The 25,563-nt window shown below is 38.1% G+C and overlaps 2 protein-coding genes across 3 annotated transcripts; both read right to left on the reverse strand.

Moving 5' to 3' along the window:
• Positions 1-3,591: 3,591 nt before the first annotated feature.
• On the reverse strand, positions 3,592-4,452 carry LOC129766741 (uncharacterized). The gene has a single exon (XM_055767340.1). It carries the CDS (start codon positions 4,450-4,452, stop codon positions 3,592-3,594), a length of 861 nt encoding a protein of 286 aa, XP_055623315.1.
• A 4,237-nt stretch (positions 4,453-8,689) lies between these two features.
• LOC129768163 (type 1 phosphatidylinositol 4,5-bisphosphate 4-phosphatase) lies at positions 8,690-24,418 on the reverse strand. Of its 2 annotated transcripts, XM_055769620.1 has the most exons (6): positions 24,237-24,418; positions 23,841-24,090; positions 19,966-20,132; positions 19,503-19,712; positions 19,251-19,415; positions 8,690-9,965 (listed from the first exon to the last, which is right to left on the reverse strand). In XM_055769620.1, the coding sequence occupies exons 2-6, from the start codon at positions 23,917-23,919 to the stop codon at positions 9,849-9,851; spliced, it is 738 nt and encodes a 245-aa protein (XP_055625595.1). In that variant the 5' UTR covers positions 23,920-24,090; positions 24,237-24,418; the 3' UTR covers positions 8,690-9,848. The 2 variants fall into 2 exon arrangements, with proteins under 2 accessions (XP_055625595.1, XP_055625594.1); XM_055769619.1 differs by having other exon boundaries at positions 23,841-24,418.
• Between the last annotated feature and the right edge of the window lie 1,145 nt (positions 24,419-25,563).

The following is a 25,563-nucleotide window of genomic DNA, read 5'->3' on the forward strand; positions in this document are numbered from 1 at the left end:
TCACAACCGCTGACATTCGAGCTTGCTAACGAATCGAGCAGTTTTCCTCGATTTCTATAATTCCAGATTTTACTCGGTGTGATAGTGATAGTGATTGTATCGAATCCTCGATTCGATTTCTATAATAGGGCCCATAGACATGCTAACATCTGCATATTCTCAGACAGTCAAGCGGCACTTAAAGCTCTCAATGCTTTTAAATGCTCTTCAAAAATTGTCTGAGAATGCATTTCCCTTTCACGGCAATTAGGTCAGATAAGTTCGGTACAATTGTACTGGATTCCTGGCCATTGCGATATATAGGGCAACGAGTGAGCAGATGAACTTGCCAGGAACGGCTCAAACTCACCATTCACTGGTCCAGAACCATTCTGTGGACTTCTGTGGACCATTTGAGTAAGGAAACACAAATTTCTGCATTACTCGAGATTTAATCAAGCAAATGAAACGAAATTTGGCATGTGGAGGTTTTAGGGGACAAAAAACATTTCTTAGGTGGTTAAACTCTCCTTCCACTTCTCTGAGGGGGGAGGGGTTTCGACTGTAGTGGCAGCTTACCAAATCTGGCCACATCGTCACCGGACCTTTATGAGCATTAATAAACGGAAGAAAACGTTTCTGTAGAAATTCTTATTTGTGACGAGAACATTGGATTTCTGTCGACAGCCACCAATCCCTTGCCAAATCAAGAACTTCCAGCGAAAACGAACTTAAATTTTCTTGGCACATCTCCTTTGCTTTCATCTGGTTACGTTATTCATCAGAATTCACCCTTCGTATTTCGTCAAAACATTGTTGTACAAATTTCGAGCGCGTCTGACCACGTCGAATTGAATGTGAGTGTTCAAAATCAAATTTCTTCTGTCGGCTTCCCTACTTTTTCAAAACAAAACGTTAGATTTTTACTGTCGAAAGATACAGCTATTCCAAACAATTTGCTGTCGAAAGATTTTGGATACGCGTAGTAGGCGTATCCAAAATCTTTCGCTGCTTTAAGATGAACAATCTTACCTACTTACCTACCTACCTATATCCCTGGTAGGCATGAATTAGGCCGAATTCTAATTGATTCAAACCTTAGTACCTCGTAAAAAAAACCGCGTGAAGCGAACCGCTAAATAAACACGTTAATTGGAAAATCCGCGTTATTGCAAAATCAGCGTAAAAAAACCACGATAATTCGAAAATCCGCGTTAGAACAAAGCGCGTTAATCGGAAAATCCTCGTCAAAAAAAACCGCGTTAATTGGAATATCCGCGTTAATTGGAAAATCCGCGTAAAAAAACCATGTCATCTAATGATATACGAGGGTCGTTCAAAAAATAGATTTCAGTTCCTCAGAAATCGCGGAAAAATAAAGTTTGGACAAAAAACAAGGTGATTTTCGTAATCTACGTTATATTTTCTATTTTTCTACATAATCGCCGTAACGTTTTTCATAGCATGGCACGAGTTTTTCTATTCCGAGCACGAAGTGCGTAGCGTCCAATTTTTTGAAGTACGATGTAACTGCGTCACGAATTTCTTCAGCGTTATCGAATCGTTGACCGCCGAATGCCTGTTTCATCACCGTACTGTTGTGATGTTTTAGATTTGCAACCGATTAAGGTGAAGGTGGAAGCTAGCCACAAATGGCTGACACAATGGCGCTCATTTCTTTCATCTCTCTCCCTCACCTCTCGTCCGAAAATCAATAATTTTGCGAAACAGTGTGAAGAAAATTATCCTTTTCGCACACTTCCCATCAAGTAATATCAACCAAATTCTAATCGAATACTCACAAGATGTTAAATTTTCATCTGCTTTCACACTGTATAGTGAAAAACGTCGGAAAGCTCGAGCAAGTGCTCTGGAAGTTGAATTTTCGTTTTTCAATCTTCAGCAATGGTTTTGTTTTTATTGGTGGAGATATCGTTATTTTTTCAACACTGATTTTTTATTTATTTATTTATTTCATTTCTTTATTCATCTGACTTTTTACTGTCTTAATGAAATATTAAATATGTGATGGGGAAAAGCCAGACAAGGGAAGGCATAAAAACCCCACATCTTTTACATGACTTACAAACAATATATATATAAACAAACAGTACATTTTGAACACAACATATAAGCCACTTAAAGTAAAAAAAAATAACAGTGAGCATCAACTGTAGTCAAGTCATAAAAAAAACAAAATAACTGAGTGGAAACTGAGCCCTTGTCCATGGCAGTCCTCGTTGTCAGTGGTATCTATTCAGTTCCTGGAGTCGGTGGTTAAATGCAGACGCAGTAGAGACAAAATCAAAATAGACGAATAATTCATTGAAGCTAGCGGACATGGAGCGCACTGGGTCATGTAGTCCGTATAGAGTGTTCCGGGGCTCAAGCAGCAGGAAATTCCGTTGGCGAAGCAATCGTTCAGGGGCGTAAATGTTGAGTTGCCCTAGCAATTCAGGTGCGTCAATTTCACCGTTTAAAATTTTTGCGATAAACATAGCTTGAGCAATGCTCCTTCTCTGCTGTAATGTCTGCAATCCCAGTAATCTGCATCGATCTTCGTATCGGGGAAGGTTCATAGGATCCCGCCACGGAAGACGACGAAGGGCATGTCTGACAAATTTCCGTTGGATTGATTCGTTCCTAGCAGTCCACGTTGATTGATATGGGCACCATACTTGAGAGTTAGATTCCAAAATCGATCTCACCAAAGTGCAGTATAGAGATCGGAGGCAAAGCGGGTCATTAAATTCTCGGGATATTTTAAACATAAATCCCAGCTGCCGGTTGACTCTAGAAATCATGTCGTTGTAGTGCAATCTGAAGGTAAATGATGAGTCTAGGATGACGCCAAGATCACGAACTTTAGGAACACGATCGAGAGACTGTCCGTCAATTGAATAATCAAATGTTATCGGATTGAGCTTGCGGTGATACGTAATAACATTACATTTGTGAATGCTTAGCGTTAGCATGTTCCGTGTACACCATTCGGTGAAACGATCCAGCAGCTGTTGTAGACATTCTGGTAATAAACTGTTAATTCGCCAGAATCGATCAGTGGTGATGGTGACGATGCATATTTGATAATTGGTGCAGCGGAATCCAAGGAGACATCAGGGTTCGGTACGATATCTACCCCATCGTTGAAATAAGCGGCACTGTCAATGAGACCAGTATCAGGGATCGAAAAAACGGTACTGTAGTCGTACTTGCCTGAGGTAGCAAGTTGGAAGACTCCCTCGCCAGTTCCGGACACAGGAACGGAATGTCTTGGATGGCAGGAAAAGTCAGCGGAGCGACGAGAGCGGTGCTCGACTGTGCCGGGTGGCGTGGGAGCTTCCATTATGCTGTTTTGCGTGCATTCCGTTGGAAGTAACCATAGACGACCAGATGAACGACGACTATATGACATTGTCATTCTTGGTGACGAGATGTGACTAGAAACGTGACGAGTATCAGGTAGCAATTTGATTTTTGAAGGGTTGTACTCGCCTGTGCTAATTTGCTGGAAGACCCCATTCCCATGTCTAAACACAGGTCCGGGACGACTGCTGGCCGATGACGGGTGGGACACGACTGTGATAGGGGGATAGGGGCCTTCCGAACGGCTTAAACTGGTGCGTCCCGGGCTGGAGGAATCAAATTCAAATCCAAAATAGGCACGATTGGAGGGGATATAGTCTCTGGTGGTAGCAACGGTGTAGTAGGCTTTTTGAACTTCGGTGGAGCTCGAAATTTTTGTACGGCATAATCTTCGAATTCCCGAAAAAGCAACCCTTCAGGCCATGTTGATGGATCCAGTGCTTTTTCTCTCAATGATTGGTCGAACCCAATTTTGAAGGATAAGAAAGTGAGGGAATCCAACTCTCTACCTTTTGGGATGAGCTTCGCCACAGAAATATCATCCTTAATCCCGAGATTGGCTTTGACCATGGCAGATACCGATTCCGTGGTGACGTCAGGACGAATTCTTGATAAATACAGCCAGAACCTCCGATCGGTATCATAGCTACAAATAGGCACTGAAACAACATTTGCCATCGGCTTTTTGCTCCCTACTTGGCAACTCTCAGCACGCATAGTGGGTTCGATCTCACGAGGTCGTTTTGCAGCTCTGCGCTGTTCAAGCGCTGGCCAGCGTACGCTTGTAGCGGGTGAAAAATGGTCTACAGGTTTAGAGTGCATTTGCTTTATTTCGGTGCGTAGCTCAGAGATCGCCGTCGTAAGCGTGCGGAGAGGAGTTCCATCGGCCTGACGTGAGATAACACGAAAATGCGAGTTTTCGAATAGCTCTGCGCATTGGTCACACATCCAGAAAAGATTGTTTCTGTTGGATGTAAAGTACGACTGCAGCGCTCGAGATATACCAGAACATGCATTCATATGAAAAGCTGCACCACAATAGCCGCGGCAGACGACGTAATCGATGCCCGTAATTGCATTGCAGAACTTTGCGCAGTTTTTCGTCATGATGATGCGCCTTTGGGTAGGCAATACGATACAAGTGCAAGTCGGTTGGATGCAAGAAGACGATGTAGCGTGCAATTGAAGGAGCTTTTAAGTGCTTCTCTATTATCCCGGTAGATGGCGCTTCGAGAGAAAAAAATCGACGTGGAGAGCAGTACGGCTTTGTTGTTTTGCGTCAAAAAGGCACAACACTCGCAAACCGTAATATTAGCCACGACCAAAAAAAATCGGTATACAAACGAACAGATTCCACAACAGTACACTAATAAACAATGATAACACGAAAACGAGATTAAACACGATAAACAACGGAAAAAAACACGACATAAAATTTCACTTGTACACAAAAAGCAGTTGATGCCAGACAACATCATCGAAACATATATAAAAACCACTCAATAAAATGTTATTCCTGAGTAATAGCAAACAAAATTGTGTTGATACCAACACAATTATTATTTTTACGTTTAATGGGTCTATAATGTAAGTTCTGCAACTTTTACATTGGGTAAGAAAATTGTATCGCAGAGCTCGGAGCACTGCCACGGCTGCCTATACTTTCAAAAACACTAAACGGAAAAGTATTAAATTCAATCTAAATGCCTCGGCCAACGAAGAAAAGAGTTGAGGCTCTCCAACATGAATATGTGAAAACAATACGATCAACGAAGGAAAATATTAAGGAATTATCAACATCGAGTTATTATGCGGAAGAACTTGTTCATACCAAAAGAGCCCCAATTCGCATGTGTTATAAATTTGCTCATGTTACGTTGACGTATTATCAGAATTTTACTTCATATGCAAAAGCACCTTCGATATATATTTATATTTGCAATTGTTCATCGGAACATATCGTTCATACATTTTGCTTTTGTATTGAATTGTTATTTTTTTTTTAAATGTATTCAAAAACTCGTGTCCATGAAGAGCCACACTGTCTGATAAGTGAGTTGATCTATTTACGTGTGCTTTGCTCTTCTCTCACAAACACTATTACCCAATTTTAACTCGTGGGTTTACCTATACTACTACAATGGCTAGCTTCCACCTTCACCTCAAGAACCGCGATTAAGAACATTCTGCTCGCGTAACTCAAGAGCAATTGAAAAAATTCAAATGGACTGTGTTCGAGCATCCTCCTTACTCCCCATACCTCGCCCCTAGCGAATATCACTTATTCCCGGTGATGAAACAGGCGTTCGGCGGTCAACGACTCGATAACACTGACGAATTTCATGTCAACTCGACTGGCTGTTGGCAGCATCATCTCAGATAGTAGTGAAACGTTGTGGGTGTAAAGACATATGTCGTTCAAGCAACTTGAAATATTCGAAAAAGAATTAGACTACTTTTTGGAAAAAAAACCAAAATTTTTTCTTAATTTTTTACAAAAATTTATAACTTAAAAACTATGATACCTACAAAATTATTGTCAAAGGATGAAACTTAGGATTTTTTTAAATTTTGACAAAAAATTTTCACCAACATTTTTTTGGAAAAAAAAATTGCTGAAAAAAAAGTTATGTTAAAAATTAAAATTAATTTTTCTCAAAACGTATTTTTTTAAATTCACGAAAATATATATATGAATGACCTTTACAATTTCCAACAAGTCGTTCATACATCGGAAGATGGGCACTTTTACTGGGAAAAAGTTTTTCTAACTACTATTTTTTTATGTCTTCTTTAAAAAAAAATACAACTAATCCTCATTTTGTTTAAAGTCAAGATAGCGATATAGTGTATTTCAAAATGTTTTAGATCTTATTAAAATATGAACTTTTGTCGAAGAAATCAATTCTCTATGTGTTATAGTTTTTGGAATATAAGTCATTTCTGTATGAAATGAGAATTTACATACAAAAATGTTACGAGCAAAACATTTTTAATTTCAGAAGTCTTCATAAAAAATAACTTAACGGGTGTTAAATAAAAAATGAGAATTTTTTCAATCACATATAAATCATCGATTTCAGTATTTTTTATTAATAACATAATGTATTTTCTTCAAAAAAATGTCAGTGAATGTTTGAGTAAGGGCCGTGGTCTGCTGTTTGACGCAACTTTGTCGCGATGCTCTCACAAGAACGTTGTACGGCACTTACGTCCATTTTCCGGATACAATTCCGGATTCTTGTAGTCAGTTGCTTCGTGTCCTTGGCCCTCCAATTGTTTTTACACACTAGGGCACTGAGTGAGCCAAAGAAATCCTCTATTGGGCGGCACTGGGGCAAGTTTGTTGGGTTACGATCTTTTGGCACGAACGGTATCTTTTTCTCCTCAAGATACGCCAGCGTCTTCTTGGCGTAATGGGAAGACGCCTTGTTCGGCCAGAAGACGTACTTCCCATCCGCGTGATGCTCGTTCAGGAACGGCAGCAGGATTTTATCGAGGCACTCTTCTCGATAGATTTGTTGGTTAATTGCCAGACCGCTCGGCTGAAACCAAGGCTTTGAAATGCCCCGGTCGGAAATGGCGATGTACAACATAACATTTTCTTCAAACTTGTGCTTAAACTTGTATTTCACTTCAGGCGGTGTGGATGACTTGTCGCTGGAGTAGTAATTATCATTTCCTGGAATATGCGTTTTGGACAGCGGAAAATAGCTTTCGTCGTCCAGAACGAAAGACGTCCCGCGGTATTTTTTGGTCATCCACCGACACTGTGATTTAACCGTCTCAATCTGGTCCTCAGAGTACTCCGGCGACCTCGTCTTCTTCCTGCAGACGATTCCTTCCATCTTCAGGGTCCGATGGATCAATACGCGAGAGCAGCCATATTTAAGACCGGCGTTACGCAGGCTGGTTGCGTCCTTGTTGTCAAACAGCTTCTTTAACGATGTCTTCCTCTGCTTCGTCATTTCGTCATTATCGTCACCGGACGACCACTTCCGACCTTCCGCTCTACGTTCAGGGAACCCACGATACGATATACCGTACTGACAGGTACATTTTCTTCCTTAAAATGTGCCACCGTGAACTTTTTTCCTTGCTGGAAATGCGTTTCGTAGAACCGTACAATGCGTTCGCGGAGCACGTGCTGTTTCGACACCATCTTTGCTTTGACTAAATTCAAACTAGCAAAACCAAACACCCCTACTGTTTCTAGGGAGCCCAAAGAGCTATTTTCTTGGGGAAAGAAAATTTTAAGCTCTTTATTTGAGTTTCTGAAAGGTATTGAAAAAATTCTCATTTTTTATTTAACACCCGTTATACTCCAAAAACTATAAAAGATAGAAAGTTGATGTCTTCACAAAAGTTCATATTTTAATAAGGTCTAAAACTTTGTCGAATACACTATATCGCAATCTTGACTTCGCACAAAATTAGGATTAGTTGTATTTTTTTCAAAGAAAGCATGAAAAAGTTGTTGTTTGAAAAACTTTTTCCCCGTAAAAGTGCCCATCTTCCGCTCGGAATAAAAAAAACTTGTGCTACGCTATGAAAAAAGCCTCGAACGTTACGGCGATTATGTAGAAAAATAGAAAATAAAACGTATTACCCAACCCAACACCTAAAATCCACGCAAGAATGTGATAAGGTGCAGCAATAATTTCCTTCATAAGCGCCAAGCTCCGTTACAAGCACAATTACCAATTAAGTAATATGATCTGAGGGAGTATAAGGAAAAAATGTCCCTAGGGGCCGACGTTGAGCTTTTTGGTAGGAAAGCGCTGAGTGACTGTGACTGAAAATAAGAAAACTGAGAAATAAGAAAATAAAAATATAAACGGTTTGTTTCCTGATGTTTTACAAAATGTGACTACCTTCTATTCGGATTTCGGACTTTTTTCTATTCAGATAGTAATTATCTTTGGGAGCTGGAATCGACATTGATATTGTGATAGCAGTATGTGATAATAAATTCTGTCAAATTTTCCTGTGTCCTCAACGATTCATGTGGTCGAGTGCCCTTCTTAACACATATAGCCCCAAATTTTTCTTGCTGCCCTTTCCATTCATTCCGTATCAAGAGCCTTTGCACAATTTCAATCCGATTGGAGGCGGGTTGTGAACTAACAACCCAATCTACGCAGCCAATCATTCCGCTGAAAAAATGTTGATGCAAAAAAAAACATAAAAATGCAAGAGAAATTATGCGGACTTCTTTTTTGTTCTACTAAATCAAATCACGACACTCAATGGCTTCCTACAACTTTTTTTCTAACCAACCTTTACTATGATCTGTTCCGTATGCGTTTGTCTATAATTCCGGTATGGTTTCAGTTCGAATATAAAATTTCCACATCAAAGAGCTATAAACATCCTGATTGCTGACTTTGTTGTTACCAAGCATGCTATTGTAATATCTATACCTTATGATATCATTTTCAGCGAAACAAATTCAAAGGGGAGAGTATTTGATGATGTGAACCAATATTATTGAAATGTAGCAATTGTTCGAGTTTCATATGAGAGTTAATATGACGGATTTGTATTTATAGAGTTCGTTTCAGTGGATTGATAGCAATGAATCGCTAGAAACGGATAAGCTGTGACCGAAGATCTATGATAGTTGGGTAATAGCATAGCATTCGTTCTACATTAAAATAATGCCACATGTAGTATTCCTATAGATCATTCATCGTTTAGTCGGTTCAATGTAAATTGTAACTGATTTCTTTATATTTTATTTCGGAATAACCATTTAAATGTAGCCGGTATTTATAATTGTATTTTTGATATATAGAGTGTAAGATGTTTAACCTCTGTCTGATGTTTATTGTTTGCTCTGCCTACTCCAAATGTGTTCTATTTTGAGTTGATAATTTTTACCTTCTTGTAACCTTTCATCTTATCACATGCTCATTACAACGGTTTATTCCGTCGGCCAATATATTTATTATACTTATGCAATGATTAGTTTTAATATGACTTATAAACACAAAAAAAATATTTTCATCACTTATCTGAATATTTTATACATCATATAAATTTAGATTGAGTGAATACAAATTGTAAAAAATTAAAAGTACACACAATCATCAGTAACTCAGACATTTGTATATATGAGTTTACCCAATCTGATCCATATTTCTGAATTGCCTCTTTTTCATTCAATGTAGTGTTTCCAAATATGCTCACTGTATTCGTTCGTAATATGTTGATGTTCACGTTGTTGTGCACATTTCATATAATTTACAACTCAGCCGATGAAAAGATTCTTCGTTCTCAACTGGAACCGAAACCTCTCCCCTTGCTACCTTAGGAATGTGTGTATATATGTGTGTGTGTGGGATCTTCTGATTGTGTATTCTCTAGTTTCAGATTTAGTTTGAATCGTTTTCGCGTTATCTTTCGTACGGAGAAACGTAACTTTTTGAAACAAAACCAAGGCAAGCGCAAGGCAGACCTGCTCCCTTCTCCTACCGGGTCGCATAAGATTCCCCGTTCGCTTAAATCGGTCCCTCCACATTACTCACTTTCAAGGTGCAATAGTATATCGTCTTGACGAACAGTAACAGAGCGATCAGAAACAGGCTGATGTAGGCAATATACATTCCGTTATGCTCCTGAAAAAGAAGAGGGGAAAAATTACGACGGATACATTTTTTTAAAAATTAAAATTGTGTTCTAGAACATGTGAAAAAAAGGTAAAATATAATTTAGATACAGTTATACCCGATCATTCGCGAGTGGATTATCCGCTAAAACAGTTTCATAGTAATATGTATTAGGTTGGGTAAAAAGAAATCCATCATTTTCTCGCTAGATGGCTGTTGCAATAAATATATCGCGTAAAGTCGATCATACAATTTTAAGTTATGCTAGCTGTCAAGGTGGCATTCCAAACAAAAAAACAAATTTTTGTGATTTTTTGTTTGTTCTATTCAGTTGTGAGTTACAGGGAGTTAACAAGAGAAGTCGACAAAAAGAAATTGCGGCACATTCCACATTTTTTTCTTTGATAAAGGTGAAAATGCAAACCAGGCCTCTGAAATTGCGAACGGTGGTAATGGTGCCGATAGCGGTGAGCTCTTAATATTTTTATTTTGGTAATGGCTTTTACATTATCTGACCACTACTGTAATTCTATAGAATTACCCAAAATTCTTCAATGAGTGGTGGGCTCTTGTTTGTTTTCGTTTTGATTGTGGCTTTTACATTATGCAAGGTCGAGCACCGCTGACACTTCCTGCCATTTTTGTTGGGAATTTCTATTTCGTAATAAAATTTATTCCGAGGTCAATGTAACGTGGATAAGGAAACGAAGGCGACCCCAAGCCGCCGAAGTAACGTAATTTGAGTCAGCCGCCGGCCCGCCGTCAGAAGCGGCGGGATCTTGCAAGCAAACATGTGTTCCGTCGATTGCTCGGATAGTTTGAAACATAAGAGTGATCCTTTAGTTACGTCCGACCGAAAGTTAGCGAGCGTCGAACGACATAGATTTACCTGGCGCATTACGTTTGCCCGATTATTATTTGCTTTGAAGTATGGAAGATGTATTACACTTACTCTAACTAAGGAAACGTCTTCTGTAGGCTTTGGGCCGCCTCGATTCCTTATCCACGTTGGATAGGAACTTCGCCCTCATTACTTCAGCCTCAGAATAAATTTTAATGCGAATCCGGTAGCGTTAATGCGTGAGAGTCTGCAACTGTAAATGTTCCGCGGATCGCAAATTTTAGCGTATCCAATAAAGTTTTTGTGGCAATTTCTACAACATTTTTAATCCTATCGCTACGGCAGTGTGCTCCGTCGGAGTGCTACCGCTGAACAGAGCACTGCGCCGAAAAGTATGCATATCGCGCTGGTGTGATCGACTCATGTTTCTCCAAATCTAAATGCAGTTTCTTGCATTTCAATATACTATTTTTCGAATCAATCGGCTCAAACTTTGAAAAACTTCAATGTTTTTAATAAAAGGACTTAATCTAAAAGGATTAATCAAGTTCCCTTTGAGAATTTGAATGTCACTTTTTTCTCATACATCCATTGACACTCTACTGCCCATATCCCCCCCACTATGTCCATGCGGGTAATCATCGAGAAAATGTTCTACTTTTCGGTCTGTTTTAATTTTAGTAAAAACATTGAAGTTTTTCAAAGTTTGAGCCGATTGATTCGAAAAATAGTACAGGTAAACTTCGATATAACGTACATTTCACTTTCAAAATTGTACGTTGTATCTACTTGTACGTTATATCGACTCACAAACGTAGTCTATAATACATTATTGTGTTGCTGTTTTAGTAAAGTTAATGAATAACTTCAATCAGAAGACGAAGCCAGCCTTTCACATGATGTTTCCCCTTGTAGTGTTGATTAAAGCTTGATTCATTTAGAATCCGGAATCAAAAAACCAGCTGTATTTCGGGATTGATTGAAGGTACAAAACTTGTTTTAGCATCACAATACAGACAATTCATTGTTCTATCAGGAAAAAAATATTGAATTTTTTTTTCCTTTACACTTTGGAAATGTGTACGTTATATCGAAGTAAAATGTACGTTATATCGAGTGACGTTATATCGAGGGTACGTTATAACTACTTTTCGGTCTGTTTTAATTTTAGTAAAAACATTGAAGTTTTTCAAAGTTTGAGCCGATTGATTCGAAAAATAGTACAGGTAAACTTCGATATAACGTACATTTCACTTTCAAAATTGTACGTTGTATCTAATTGTACGTTATATCGACTCACAAACGTAGTCTATAATACATTATTGTGTTGCTGTTTTAGTAAAGTTAATGAATAACTTCAATCAGAAGACGAAGCCAGCCTTTCACATGATGTTTCCCTTCGTAGTGTTGATTAAAGCATGATTCATTTAGAATCCGGAATCAAAAAACCAGCTGTATTTCGGGATTGATTGAAGGTACAAAACTTGTTTTAGCATCACAATACAGATAATTCATTGTTCTATCAGGAAAAAAATATTGAATTTTTTTTTTCCTTTACACTTTGGAAATGTGTACGTTATATCGAAGTAAAATGTACGTTATATCGAGTGACGTTATATCGAGGGTACGTTATAACTACTTTTCGGTCTGTTTTAATTTTAGTGAAAACATTGAAGTTTTTCAAAGTTTGAGCCGATTGATTCGAAAAATAGTACAGGTAAACTTTGATATAACGTACATTTCACTATCAAAATTGTACGTTGTATCTAATTGTACGTTATATCGACTCACAAACGTAGTCTATAATACATTATTGTGTTGCTGTTTTAGTAAAGTTAATGAATAACTTCAATCAGAAGACGAAGCCAGCCTTTCACATGATGTTTCCCTTCGTAGTGTTGATTAAAGCATGATTCATTTAGAATCCGGAATCAAAAAACCAGCTGTATTTCGGGATTGATTGAAGGTACAAAACTTGTTTTAGCATCACAATACAGACAATTCATTGTTCTATCAGGAAAAAAACATTGAATTTTTTTTTCCTTTACACTTTGGAAATGTGTACGTTATATCGAAGTAAAATGTACGTTATATCGAGTGACGTTATATCGAGTGACGTTATATCGAGTGACGTTATATCGAGTGACGTTATATCGAGTGACGTTATATCGAGTGACGTTATATCGAGTACGTTATAACGAGGATACGTTATATCGAAGTTTCCCTGTATATTGAAATGCAAGAAACTGCATTTAGATTTGGAGAAACATGAGTTTCTGAAGATATAATTGAAGTTCTTCTTGATATATCCCTATTTCCCCACCTCCCATACTCATATACGCGGCAGTACAAACACATACTCTTTACAGATACACGGGCCGAAGGTTGTGCAGCCCATTGATCATTCACCAACAGCTGAGGATTGTACCGCTCATGGATTCCTCGGGTCGAGAAAGACGCACCACGCTAGATATGGGGTGATAAAAATAAATAAATTCCCTGATATTCCCTGATTTTCCAGTAATTTTTAAGGAAAACTCCAGAAGTAGACTAGTAATTAAATTCTCTAAAAGTACTTTAGCTGTAGTTCCTAAAACATTTAGTTAGCTTAAACAATGAAATTTAAGAACGTCTGTCGATATTTTCCAATAAATGAAATGTTTGTGATTTTTAATTGAGTTTAACGAAGACTGATAAGCTTCGTAAAAGATTTAAAAAAATGATTTACTAATACAGTTCAAAGTTATCTTGAAGGAGTGTATAATATAATATTAGTACAAAATGAGACATTTTCATTTTGATTCGGATCAATTTCATGAAACTGTTACGATTCTAACGAAATGCTTTATCTTGCAATCTTTGGGCTCCCTTTTGTGCGTTTTCCAAAATTTTCCCCGTTTTATCTCCGGAGATTCCACTTCTGTTACCCGTAGCCGTTTTAATCACTTTGATTCATATGACAATAAAGAGAGCTCACACAGTGAAGTATAGCATCTTAAACTTGTTTTCATAAAAACATTCGCTAATGCAAAAATCCTCTCAATGTTGGCGTTTCTAACGAGAGTAAGAAGACCATTTTAAGTAAAAACCAAATTCAAGAGTTTTTTTCCTCCATTTTGAAAACCAGTTACAGCTCTCGTAATATGAACAATTCACGTTTATAACGTCCATCAACAAAGAAAGAAGTTTGTTCAAATATACAATTCCCATGCCTTCTTTAAAAGGTGCAAATTGATTCCTGATGCTCCCAAGAACATTGACGTCATGTAACGATTTACCAAATCCTTCTTTTCTTCACCCCAAAACATTCAAATCCATCTGTAGCCTCTTTGTAGTCTTGTTCAAAGACTCGTCGAAACCCACGACAATATATAGCTTACAAAGTTTCATCGAGCCAAAAATCATAATAAAGCTCATTACATCACGCCCTAGTTATCCCTTCTCAGCCCCCTTGCTGTCGTGGAACATTCTTCTCGATATAACCATGTCTTTTTCAGCAGTGTGGAATGAATTGTGCTACATAACTTTTTCCAGGCACCACAGGGGAGCTCAGCTTTCATAGAATGATTTTCAAACATGAATTTATCGATAGTTTTCCAAGAAGAAAAGGAAGGGATTTGGTCGAAGCAGAAAGGCAGATACTGATGCCAAATACTAGTAAAATATCGCGAATGTAAAAGCCGTCTACTTTTGCGCTGCGCTGAAGGGTACTTCTAAGTCCTACAAGCAAAAGTGAACAACATATACTGAAAAACCTACAGAGAGTCAAACTAGTCAAAAACAACTTTTTTGGTTTCATTCACTTTCTAATTACTGCAATATTCAAAATTCTAATTGACGGAATTTCATTTTTCCAGATTGATGACGAAATTCCCTGATATTCCCTGGCATTGTTTGACATTGACATTGTTTGAATTCCCTGGTATTCCCTGATTTTCAAGGTAGTTAGTCGACAGCCTGGGTATGTTGCCAGAAGCATGGAAGAAGACGGGGGTGATTCCTATACCAAAATTACCGAAATCAACGAAGCCAGATCGATAAATATTTTGCCGCTTTACAAAAAGGTTTTGGAGACGATTGTAAACAGTTGATGACGTATGTGGAACGTATCGGAACACTATCGAAAGAGCAATCCGGTTTCCGGATTGAACACCAGAGCACGCGCGACATAATCATCATGTCGCGAATTAACATCTTCGCCGGTTCGACATGCAAAAGCTCACCAGAAGTACAAACAATTGGCCCAAGCAAAGAATCGCGGCTCTTCAAAATAACACTTAATGAACTGAGGTTGCTAGTTCGCTACTTTTATTTTACACTAGAAGTATTCACCAAGAGAAACATCTCTTTGGCTCTTGCGTTTCATTAATTCCTCCTTGGTCGAACAATTCTTTATTCCGAGCGATATAGTTGAATGCCATTTTGAGGTAATTCTTCCGAAAACTGTGTAAGCGTTTTGCAACACACCCACAAAATATGGATTCACTGGGTTCGGCAATTTCAATAAAGATTCTTGCTATGTTCATTGCAATTTTCCATTGAAGACGAATTCCATCATGCTCAATAAAGCTGCAAGAAATTATATTAAAAGCTTGAAACTAGTTAATAAATAACTTAATTTGCATACCATCACCAGAATCACAACAAAATCAGCTTACACATGACATAATATACAATGTCATGGTGACTAAAAAATAATGAAGACCCGATTTCATTTCCTAATTTCTAATTCAATCTAAGCAAGCTTTTTGTTTGTGCGATACGTTTCCTCACTGAGGTTTATACTTTGAAGATTGAAGCAAGTATAAATCCCATCACAATTCAATATGCAGCGAGCGGCATTCACGTCGATGATTCCCACCGGGTCGTTGGTCCCAAAACGCTCTTGGGCCAACCGGGAACCCGGAGTGCATGGAGAATCGAGTGGAAAACACTCCGTCATTAAGGTAACAAAAATCATTTCTGAGTGTGTTGTATGGTACTAACAAAACTCTTTTTTTGCAGCCAATTTCAAAGCCAAACCAGATGCAGCAGTGGAACGAGAGAATGATTGAAGATGAAACGCCTCCGCCTCTGGTTCCCAGTGAAGTAATTCTCGTTGATGATGACGAGGAATTGTTCGACTGGGAGCCATTGGATGCAACCGAGATGGAGATGGCGGTGTTCCAGAGAATGAAGATTGAGAGAGATCTTCGGAAGGAGCAAGCAGAGAATATCAAACTGCGGCAGGAAAATCAACGACTGAAAGCAACAAAAGGGGTAAATTTTGTCAATCGTTGTCGTTTTGAATCCTTATTATTAATGGTAGGCGAGGTAGCGGAATCAATTTTATGTTATGGTTTTTGGTTATTGTTGTGAGTTGTCATTGTATTCTTTATTTTTGTTGCATTCAGTTTTAATATATTTCTGTATTCTGTAGCGGTTTTTTTATTCAGATTCCTGTATTGTTGTTTTAGATTTTTCCTTTGTTGATTTCGATTAATTCGTTGTAGTGATGTTTTTTTTTGTAGTCTCTGCTTTTATTATGTTTTTTTTTAGAGTTCTTGATTTATTTTCGTTTTTGTTTTCATTGTAGTGTTTTTTATTATTTGTCCTGTTAACGTTTCCTGTGTATTGTTTTCTGTGTATTGTTGTACATTGTTATTTAATGTTGTGATTTTTGATGTCATTTTTGTTATATATTTCATGGTATATTAACAATAACCCGTTTGATGATAATAATTTTCTTGATTCATACTTTATATTATTTGATTGTTTTGTTTTTCTGTTGATAACTTTATTAATATTTTTTCTTGTGTTTTTTGCGTATTTACGAGCTTCCGAGGCGAATCTCCTGTCCATAGTTTTGACCCACTGGATTGCCTATATCACTGACGAAATATGTCGTGAGTGTTTATTCCAGAGTAATATGATTTGCAAATTTGTAACATTATTATTCATTTCTCACAGATGAGATACCAAAACGATGCAGTTACTGCAGCAGATCATGCAAGCGAATCCATGAGAGCAGAGAGCATTTCAAAAGATTTTTTAAAATATGTTAATTTTTGTTCAAAAAAATTATTTAATATTTTTAAAATAAATTTGATAGTTCTAAAATTATTTTTTTCAATATGTATTTGATTCTGCTTCACTGCAGGTATTCGCGCGTGTCCATTTGAAGGCAATCACTGTTCTAGGGTCTATCGTTTGGTGCAAAGTGTCCAAAGTCCACTTTCGTGTTTTCTTTGTTCTGTTTTATGTGCATAGTGGTATATTTGTTAATATGACAAAATTATCTATGCGAATGGTCGTTACATCCATCTTAGGCCCTCCATTGAGTATCTCCTAATCAGCATTTTCCAATGTTAGATGTGAGGGAACTTTATAGTTTCAAGACTATATTTGAAAAAAAAACAATCAATCTGTAATTATGGAATTCACAAAAACTAACTGAACGATCGGAACAAGTCACAAAGAAATCCAAACACACTCCTAAATTCACACAAGCTTTCGCTCTCCAGTAAAAAAATATTTAAAAAAAAGATTTTTGGAATGTGTGGAATGTTTTGATGTTTTGAGATGGACCGATAGTATACGTGGTTTTATGGAATCGCCTGAAGATTTTTTGATTCATGATTTCTTATTGTTCTTCATGATTTCTTATTGCACGTGATGTACCTTTTTTCTTGACACACACTGCTGTAGTAAACAGAAACTTAAAATAGCAATAACGTTTATTCTTCGCACTTCCATACAGCGTATATTCGACCGCTCTCTATCAACTCCTCGCTGTTTCTATCTCAAAACTACATTGTCCCGTTAGATCTTGTCACAATTTTCTTCGAGCAATTGTGTCAGAAAATCAGACACTACAACTACACCCACAGGTTATATTTGTTCCTCCACCTCTTGTGTGAATTACGTGTGATTTAACCAGAGTGTCGACTCAAAACTCAAAAAAAAATCCCTAATATACCCTGATTTTTCAGTAATTTCTCAGGAAAATTCCAGATGCATACCAGCAATCAAATTTTCTACTAGTTCTGTACTTATAGTTTTAAAACATTTTGTCAGCTTAACATTTTCGAAGGTCTTTCGGATCATTTTCACGAGACTGCAAAACCTTCTTTTCTCCAAATTTCCTTGTCTTCTAGATAAAGCGAATGAGAATTTCGAGATCGACATTTATATTGATCTCCAAAGTGAAACATAGCATCATAAACTTGTTAATTTGTTAACCGTTTCAGTGCCACAGTCAAAAGCTTCTCGAATCGTTTTCCAGCCAATTTTTGATCGGAATCAATGACGGAAACCAGTAACATCCCTTCGCATACCAGACGAAATTACAGGATTTGTCTGTCATAAAATGTTGACGAGTTTTTTGTATCCATCCATCATTGGTTGCACCATGTGAAAATTGTGGATTGCACCTAAATTCAAAAGCTTTTCTTCTCCATTTTGAAAGTCCAGGCTTCCCTTCTCATCCTCGTCTCAAAGATCTCGTCGAAACGAACGATAATGTATAGCTTGAAAATTGACTATGAAAATTGTCAAAAATCCATACATTCGCTTCAGCTAACAGTTGGGAAAGAATGCCAGAAAAATGTATGACTCTAACGTAACTTTCTGCTTACGCATACATATCTGCCAACTGCCAGCCGAAACAGCGCGAATGTAGAAGCCTTCTGAAGGACTAACTCCACCTACTGACTAAACCAAACTACATACTGAAAAACCTACAGTCAAATACAATTTTTTTGTATCATTGTCTTTCTGATTACTGCAGTAATCAAAATTTAATCGTCGGAATTGCATTTTTTCAAGATTGAGGACGAAATTACATGATATTCCCTGATGTTCCCTGACATTTCATGAATTCCCTGATATTCCCTGATTTTCAAGGGTTTTCCAGGTAGTCGACACCCTGCGTCGTCTATAGACGACATCCGCGCGACGTCCTGTGTGTACGAGCGTCGTCTTTAGACGACATGAAATTCATACTGCTCTTCGATCACACCAACGCGATGTGCATACTTTTCGGCGCAGTGCTCCGTACAGGGGTAGCACTTCGGCGGAGCACACTGCCGTAATGAAAGGGTTAATGGTCAGCTGCATCGAAAGTTGAATTTGACTTAATAAATGCTAGATAATTATGAAAAAATCTTGTATATATTCAAGCAATTGCTAAACAGCAATTCTGTTATATCATTACACTGTGTATTTCTAACTCGCTTGTATAAAATTTCAAACTTTAATTTCCTCGATTTTCTAAAAATTCGAGTTTTGTTTGAAGGATCTATGATTCAAAAATCGTATATTGCTGGCCTCGCACGCAATTCTAGAAACTTTATCTGCTAGCGAACAACAAGGATTTATTCGAAACCCAAATAATCGAAATATCCCATGAATCGTGTTAGTGCTCCGAAATGATACATCATTAGTTGGTTAGATTGGTTTCCTTCGTTACTCACCCTAGCATAAGACAAGGTTCCGTATGTTACACCCATTCCAATAGCTAGAAATATCAATCCACCGAGGAACAGCAAGTTGCGCCGTTTGCGACAGAATTCGGCCCCAACCGAGGAAACTTTGCGACAGTGGGGGCATCTGGCTAGGTTATTCTTCAGCGTATCGAACTAAAAGGGCGAATGGCAGTGTCAGTGATATACGGCATTCTAAAGCAAAGAAGCGAATGCGATGAAGAGAAAAGCTCGGTAACTTACCAAGAACGTATCGTGGCAATGACCGCAGGTTACACGGCACATGCCTGGCATTGAAAGCAGTGGCGGCGTCACCGGGCTTGGAGCTAAGTTTATGATGCGCTTGCAGTTAGGCCTCGGGCATGCCACTCGCTGGGAAGAGCTCTTGCAAATGAGCAGACAGTTGCAGGGACAGCGGACATACTTCTTACCCGGTGGTGCATTTCGAATAGGCTGTAAATAAGCACAAGAACAATGTTACTCCCATGATTCCACTGCCTATTATACGAGGACACTTGTATGACTTCGATCGTGATACTTTTTTACATATTACAAAACCCGATATACTCCCGTTATCTTGAGAAGGATCAGCGAAACGTAAACATTTATACAACCAGCTGTTTTAGGCAATAAATAAACTACTCGTAGACTGAAAGCTTGTTTAGTAACGGATTATATTCGATTTTGACTGTACTCATTACTTTACCGTAGCTTCGTTACACTGTGAGCACTTGACGACGTGCTGTTCTTTCTTCCAAGAGATGTCTATCAATGCCTGGCACACGCGGCAAGTCACGATAACACTATTTTGCTGCTCCTGCTGGTACGGAGGTGGAACCTCATCCGGCCCGATCGAAGATGCCGTGACGATTGCTACAATATAGAAAGGAAGATGAGATTAAGCAGATGTTTTTTTCCTCGTTTTAATAATTGAGATTTGCAAGAGCTAGGAAGAAAGTGAGTGTTCTCTCACGTACACTCCGGAGAACCAATGTAAACAAACACTCGTGATGAATCCTTATCAATTATAATAGAAAGAAAAAGTCGAAGAACATATTTAATCATACGTATGCCATCTTTCCAGCGCTTGATCGTTCTCTGTACTTCTGTGGGCAACTATGTATGTCAGCAGTTATCAGAAACACTAACAGAGTTTCAGCTGACGTTGTCTAAAATTGAACTCGCCAGCCACGTAACGGAGTTTTTGCATGCGATTATTGCTGGAAAGGAAATTTGTCGCCATTCACAGAGGAGTTATTTTTGAGCTGTCGTGGATCGTTGAAAATTTATTCCCTATGAGATAAATCTCCCAGTTTCAATGTTTGTTTTATTAGCACTTACACTCATGTTTGTGACACGGTCTCGTTAACAAACTCATGATCATACGCCCTGCATCAAAAGAAGTTGAAAATAATTGAAATGATTTTGTGTTTTATAATTTGAGGGCTAAATTGGACCACTGATGTCTGATGTAACTGATGTCGACTCGAGTTGCTCGAATTGCTGAATTCATTTCCGAAAATTCGTCTCTCGTCTTGTTGATATAGTTATGAAAAGAAAGATAGGAAATCAGAATATCCGTTGGTAAAAGGTGCCGTTGTGTTAGAGCTCAATTACTAAATCAGACGCATCGCGCTTTCCTTCACTTTTCTCCACTTTCCTGCATTGATGGTAAAGTTTCCGAGTTTGGTTTGACATTAAGATAACACTCTCTACAATGTAGGAATCTCTAAAATTATAAGCAGTATCAAACTACCATAAAAACATTTTTTGACCCGCAAAACCTCCACATGCCAAATTTGGTACCATTTGCTTGATTAGTTCTCGAATTTTGCAGAAATTTGTGTTTCATATGTATGGAAGCACCGGCAGGCAGCGCGATTTAGTAATGAATGATTTTTTATGCATTTGGTTTATAATTTACAGAAAAAATGTCAAAAATATTAAATTTATTATTGGGGATTGGAAAGTAATCCTTGCCATTTATTTTTTAAAGATTATTTCATGTAAATATTGGCCACGGCTACGTTTGAGACAATTCATACGTGAAGTCCAATTTTGAGTTACTTTTTCGAGCATATCGGCTGCTATGTCACCGATAACACCTGTTTGGGAAGTTTCCGAACTTATAATTCTCGAATTCTTGGAAGCGTTTAAGTCGATTGACCCATTTTTCGCGGGAATATAATTTCCTGCTACTATTACAATTACAGCGCGGACTCGATTATATACAGTCTTCGATTTCTTTTCACTGTATATAATCGAACCCGGTATATCTTCTGCTTCTTCTTGAATGGCACTAACATTCCTAGAGGAAGTCTCAACTTAATATTACTTACGTCATTTTGACTAGTACTTAGTTGAGATTTCTATGCCAAATAATACGCCTTGAATGCATTCCGAGTGGCAAGCTCTAGAATACGCGTGACCACAGTGCAAGTCGGAGGAAATTTCTTTGACGAAAAATTTCCCCGACCAGAGCGGGAATCGAACCCCCGGCATGTTAGGTGTGACGCTAACCACTCGGCCACGGGAGCACTCGAATCCTGTTTATAATCGAATCAAAAAAAATATTTGTTTGTATAAAATATGTATGAAATTTTTCGTTTTTTGATTGTAAAAGATGAATTTAATTTTTGATCCATCCCCTCATAAAATACTTTTCCCAAATTAAAAATCCGAATTCTTACAGGAGGTGATAGAGGATATTAGATGAAAAAAAACATTCTATGCACATGTTTGAGTTTGAACAATGACAGAGTTATTGAACTTTTTCTCTTTTTCGGCTCTCTGACTCTAATTTAAAAATTACGCTAGGTTGGATAATTCTGTTGCTTCCATTTAAAAGATGTAAAAATGTATACAGGATACAGTGGTGAAACTTCCAAATAAGTGGATTTGAGTAACATTTTAGAATTAGAAACCTAGAAGTGTTGTTCTTAATTTTATTCAAAAAATACATCATAAACTTGAATGTTTCTATCAACCGAATTAAAGCTCTCTGACAGCCAGGGATGCCAACCTTATACTTATGACAGACATACAACTGTACTAGCGTTGTATTTGAAAATTGTATGTCTGTCACCATGTACAGCGCTAGAACCATGCAAGCAACTCGGTACGATCGCTGTACCTGTACGACCTATTTTACCGCTGTACATGGCTACAGTTGTACTGTGCGCAGCGCCATAGACGGTTAGTGGTGGGTAGCATGAACAAATCGAATCAAAACACTTGACAAACATTCTTTTCATTGACTTTCTCTTGAGTTAATAACTCAGATTGGAAACATATTTGTTGTGTTTGATAGTTTAGACGCTAAATAAAAACCTTTTTCATTGAAATATGTGGTGAAAATTGGAAAAATTCTGATTGTCAGTTTGACATACGGTACAATGATCAACCAAAGTATGTCTGTCATGGTACGATAGTACCTGTACAACGCTGTACTCTTACAGCGCAAGTACAGCTGTATGTCTGTCCCTGGTATTACTGATTTTTCAAGATTCCCAGATTTTTTGGCACGCTCCATGATATTCCGACGAACACTCAATTTATCCTGATTTTCGCTGATTTTTGTACTCTTTACATTATTCGTAATAAATATACTGGTTTCCATGCCAAAGTTTTCTGGCATGATAGTTCTCCGGTTCGCACTTGTATACATTACATTAAAAAATTAAAATTAAATTCTCTAGACGCAAAGCTGTATTTAACTTTTTTTATTTCTACCCTCCATTGTTTTGTGAATTTTCAAAACAGTGCTAGAAAATTTCATGAAACCAGATTGTCTGACGAATTTATGAAATTACAATGAGATTAAGTTTGAGGAACAACATAGCTTTATTGAGGGTAATGAGTATGTAGATGTATCCCCAGTGTTATTAATGTAGGAATACGTTTCAGAGTGTAAAATGACATCCATGATTCGCCATATGATAGGACTTACAGACAGTTTGAAAACATGTCGTTCACATAGCACGAATCAGTAATAGTTTTCCAGGGTGATTAGAAATAATTGTGTCTGTTACGTAGGACTACAAAAAACCGTAATTGAAAAATCCAACCAAATTTGAACCCCCTTAAATTTGTCAAAAATGTTGATGCTGATAACAACGCGTATTATTCCAAATGTGTTTGAAGTGCAAACAAGATTGCAGTGCCTCTACGCCAGTTAACTGCATCGCTGTAGTACGGTTGCATATGATTATGAGTCATAAATGTTATCAAATTAATGCTGTATCCATCAACTGATTGAAACTTTATCAAATTAGAATAATTGAGCTTCAGAATTTGTTGCTTATAACTAAACGTTCCGCTTTTGCCACTCGAAACACATCGTCGTCGGGGTGGTGGCGAAAAACTGGAGCAGCTGTGAAAAACAAACGATAGCCGAAGGCAGTGTCTGACTCACACTTGCTAAGACATTCTGATTGACCGTCTCAGGCAGAGGCCCGCTCAACTAAGCTATATTGGCTTCGGTAATATTGCTTGAAGCAACCTGATAGGGAAACCAAAAAAAGTCTCACAACACTCCGTCTCGATGAGAGTGGAGATTTCTATAATACTATTTCAACTTACCTTGCTCCGAACCGGAATCTGGTTGGCCTGACTGGGATGATTGCTTGAGAAGCGGCTGCTTTTCCGAATCACCGTCCATTGTTACACTGGTGTTTCACTCAGAAAAAATACAATTTTCACTTGCTTCGAAAACTATCTTAGTAGTTTACAGAATAACTCTAGTGCTTAGTTTACCTAAGCAAATTAAAAAAGGAAAACTTTGGTTTTTTCTAGTTCTACACTAATCTGTTCTCAGTTTGACAATCGCCAGCTAGGTTGAAAAAAAAAATCATGTTTCCGATAAGAAAAGGATTCCAATTGGCTGCGTATAAACTGGCACTTTTGCTAATTTCAACCGACAAATCCCGGCAACGAAAATACAAAACTAAACGTTTCACTATTTTAGTTTGGCCGTACTTCTATCTAACAATGAAAATGACTGTACGGAACTGCACCACCATGTTAAAAAAATAGTTTGCTGCTTATTTCACTCCTCGGGCTGTGCCATTTGCACAACAGAGAAAGATAGCACACAAACGCGAACCGACGCTGCTCCCGACTGGCTGCAGCGAGATAGACACAGAGAATGATTGAATGATTCCAATTGGCAAAATCACAATCGAAGAAAGAATAACAATAAATGACAGCTCGAATTACATGGAAATGACAAATTCGAATTTCTAGATACAGGGTGATTCCTAAAGGTGGTGGTACACTGTTTGCACGAAGGTCAAATATTTGATACTTTTTGACAGATAAAGTTTGGTTTGAAATATGTACAAATACAATTTTGTTTGCCACTCTACAATTATCAACAGTAACAAACAATGTCAAACATCGATCATGGAAAAAAATCGAATGAAATATTTAAGGTACCCTAACCATGTACCGACAGGTTCGAAGAACAGACCGAAAAAATATTTAAGACATCCAATTACTGAATATTTGCTTGTCGTGTTTTGTGTCGAAGATATTTGATCAGTACACGTTGATTAAAATATATTTGTTAAAAAGAGTCGAATATTTGGGTTCGATCAAACAGTGTATGAGCACTCTAAGGCCGTCTACACCAAGACGGGTCTATGGTACTAGGTGAGGCCGTTTCGTCACTAAGTTGGTTAGGGGAGCGGTATATGAAAACAGTACGGAAGAAAGCAGAAGGGGAATTATTTCCTTGAAGCGTGAAAGAGACAGACTGATCAGGAGTGAGCTTCGGCACTAGCGTATTGGGTTTTGTTTACAAACAAAACACAGTAGACTTCCAAGATGGCTGAAGAGTGGTTTTAGCAAGTTGGCCCACCTTAGGATATACTTCTACGCGCCTTGGTCTACACATTGGGCAACCCAAGGCGCCAAGGTGGGCCAACTCGCTAAAACCACCCTTCAGCCATCTTGGAAGTCTACTGTGTTTTGTTTGTAAACAAAACACAATACGCTAGTGTCGAAGCTCGATCGTGATCTGTCTGTCTCTTTCACGCAAAAGGCAAATAATTCCCCTTCTGCTTTCTTCCGTACTGTTTTCATATACCGCTCCCCTAACCTAGTGACGAAACGGCCTCACCTTAGGATATACTTCTAGGCGCCTTGAGACAACCAAGACTCAAAAAACGAATATCTCGAATCAGTTGAGAGCATGTGTAAGGGGCTGTCCATATACCACGTGGACAGAAAAAGCGCGGTTTTAGACTCCTCCTCCCCCTCAGTGGACAAGCATGGACATTTTCATACCCCTACCCCCCTTTGT

Source organism: Toxorhynchites rutilus, chromosome 2, assembly GCF_029784135.1.
Source record: "Toxorhynchites rutilus septentrionalis strain SRP chromosome 2, ASM2978413v1, whole genome shotgun sequence".
NCBI lineage: Eukaryota > Metazoa > Arthropoda > Insecta > Diptera > Culicidae > Toxorhynchites > Toxorhynchites rutilus.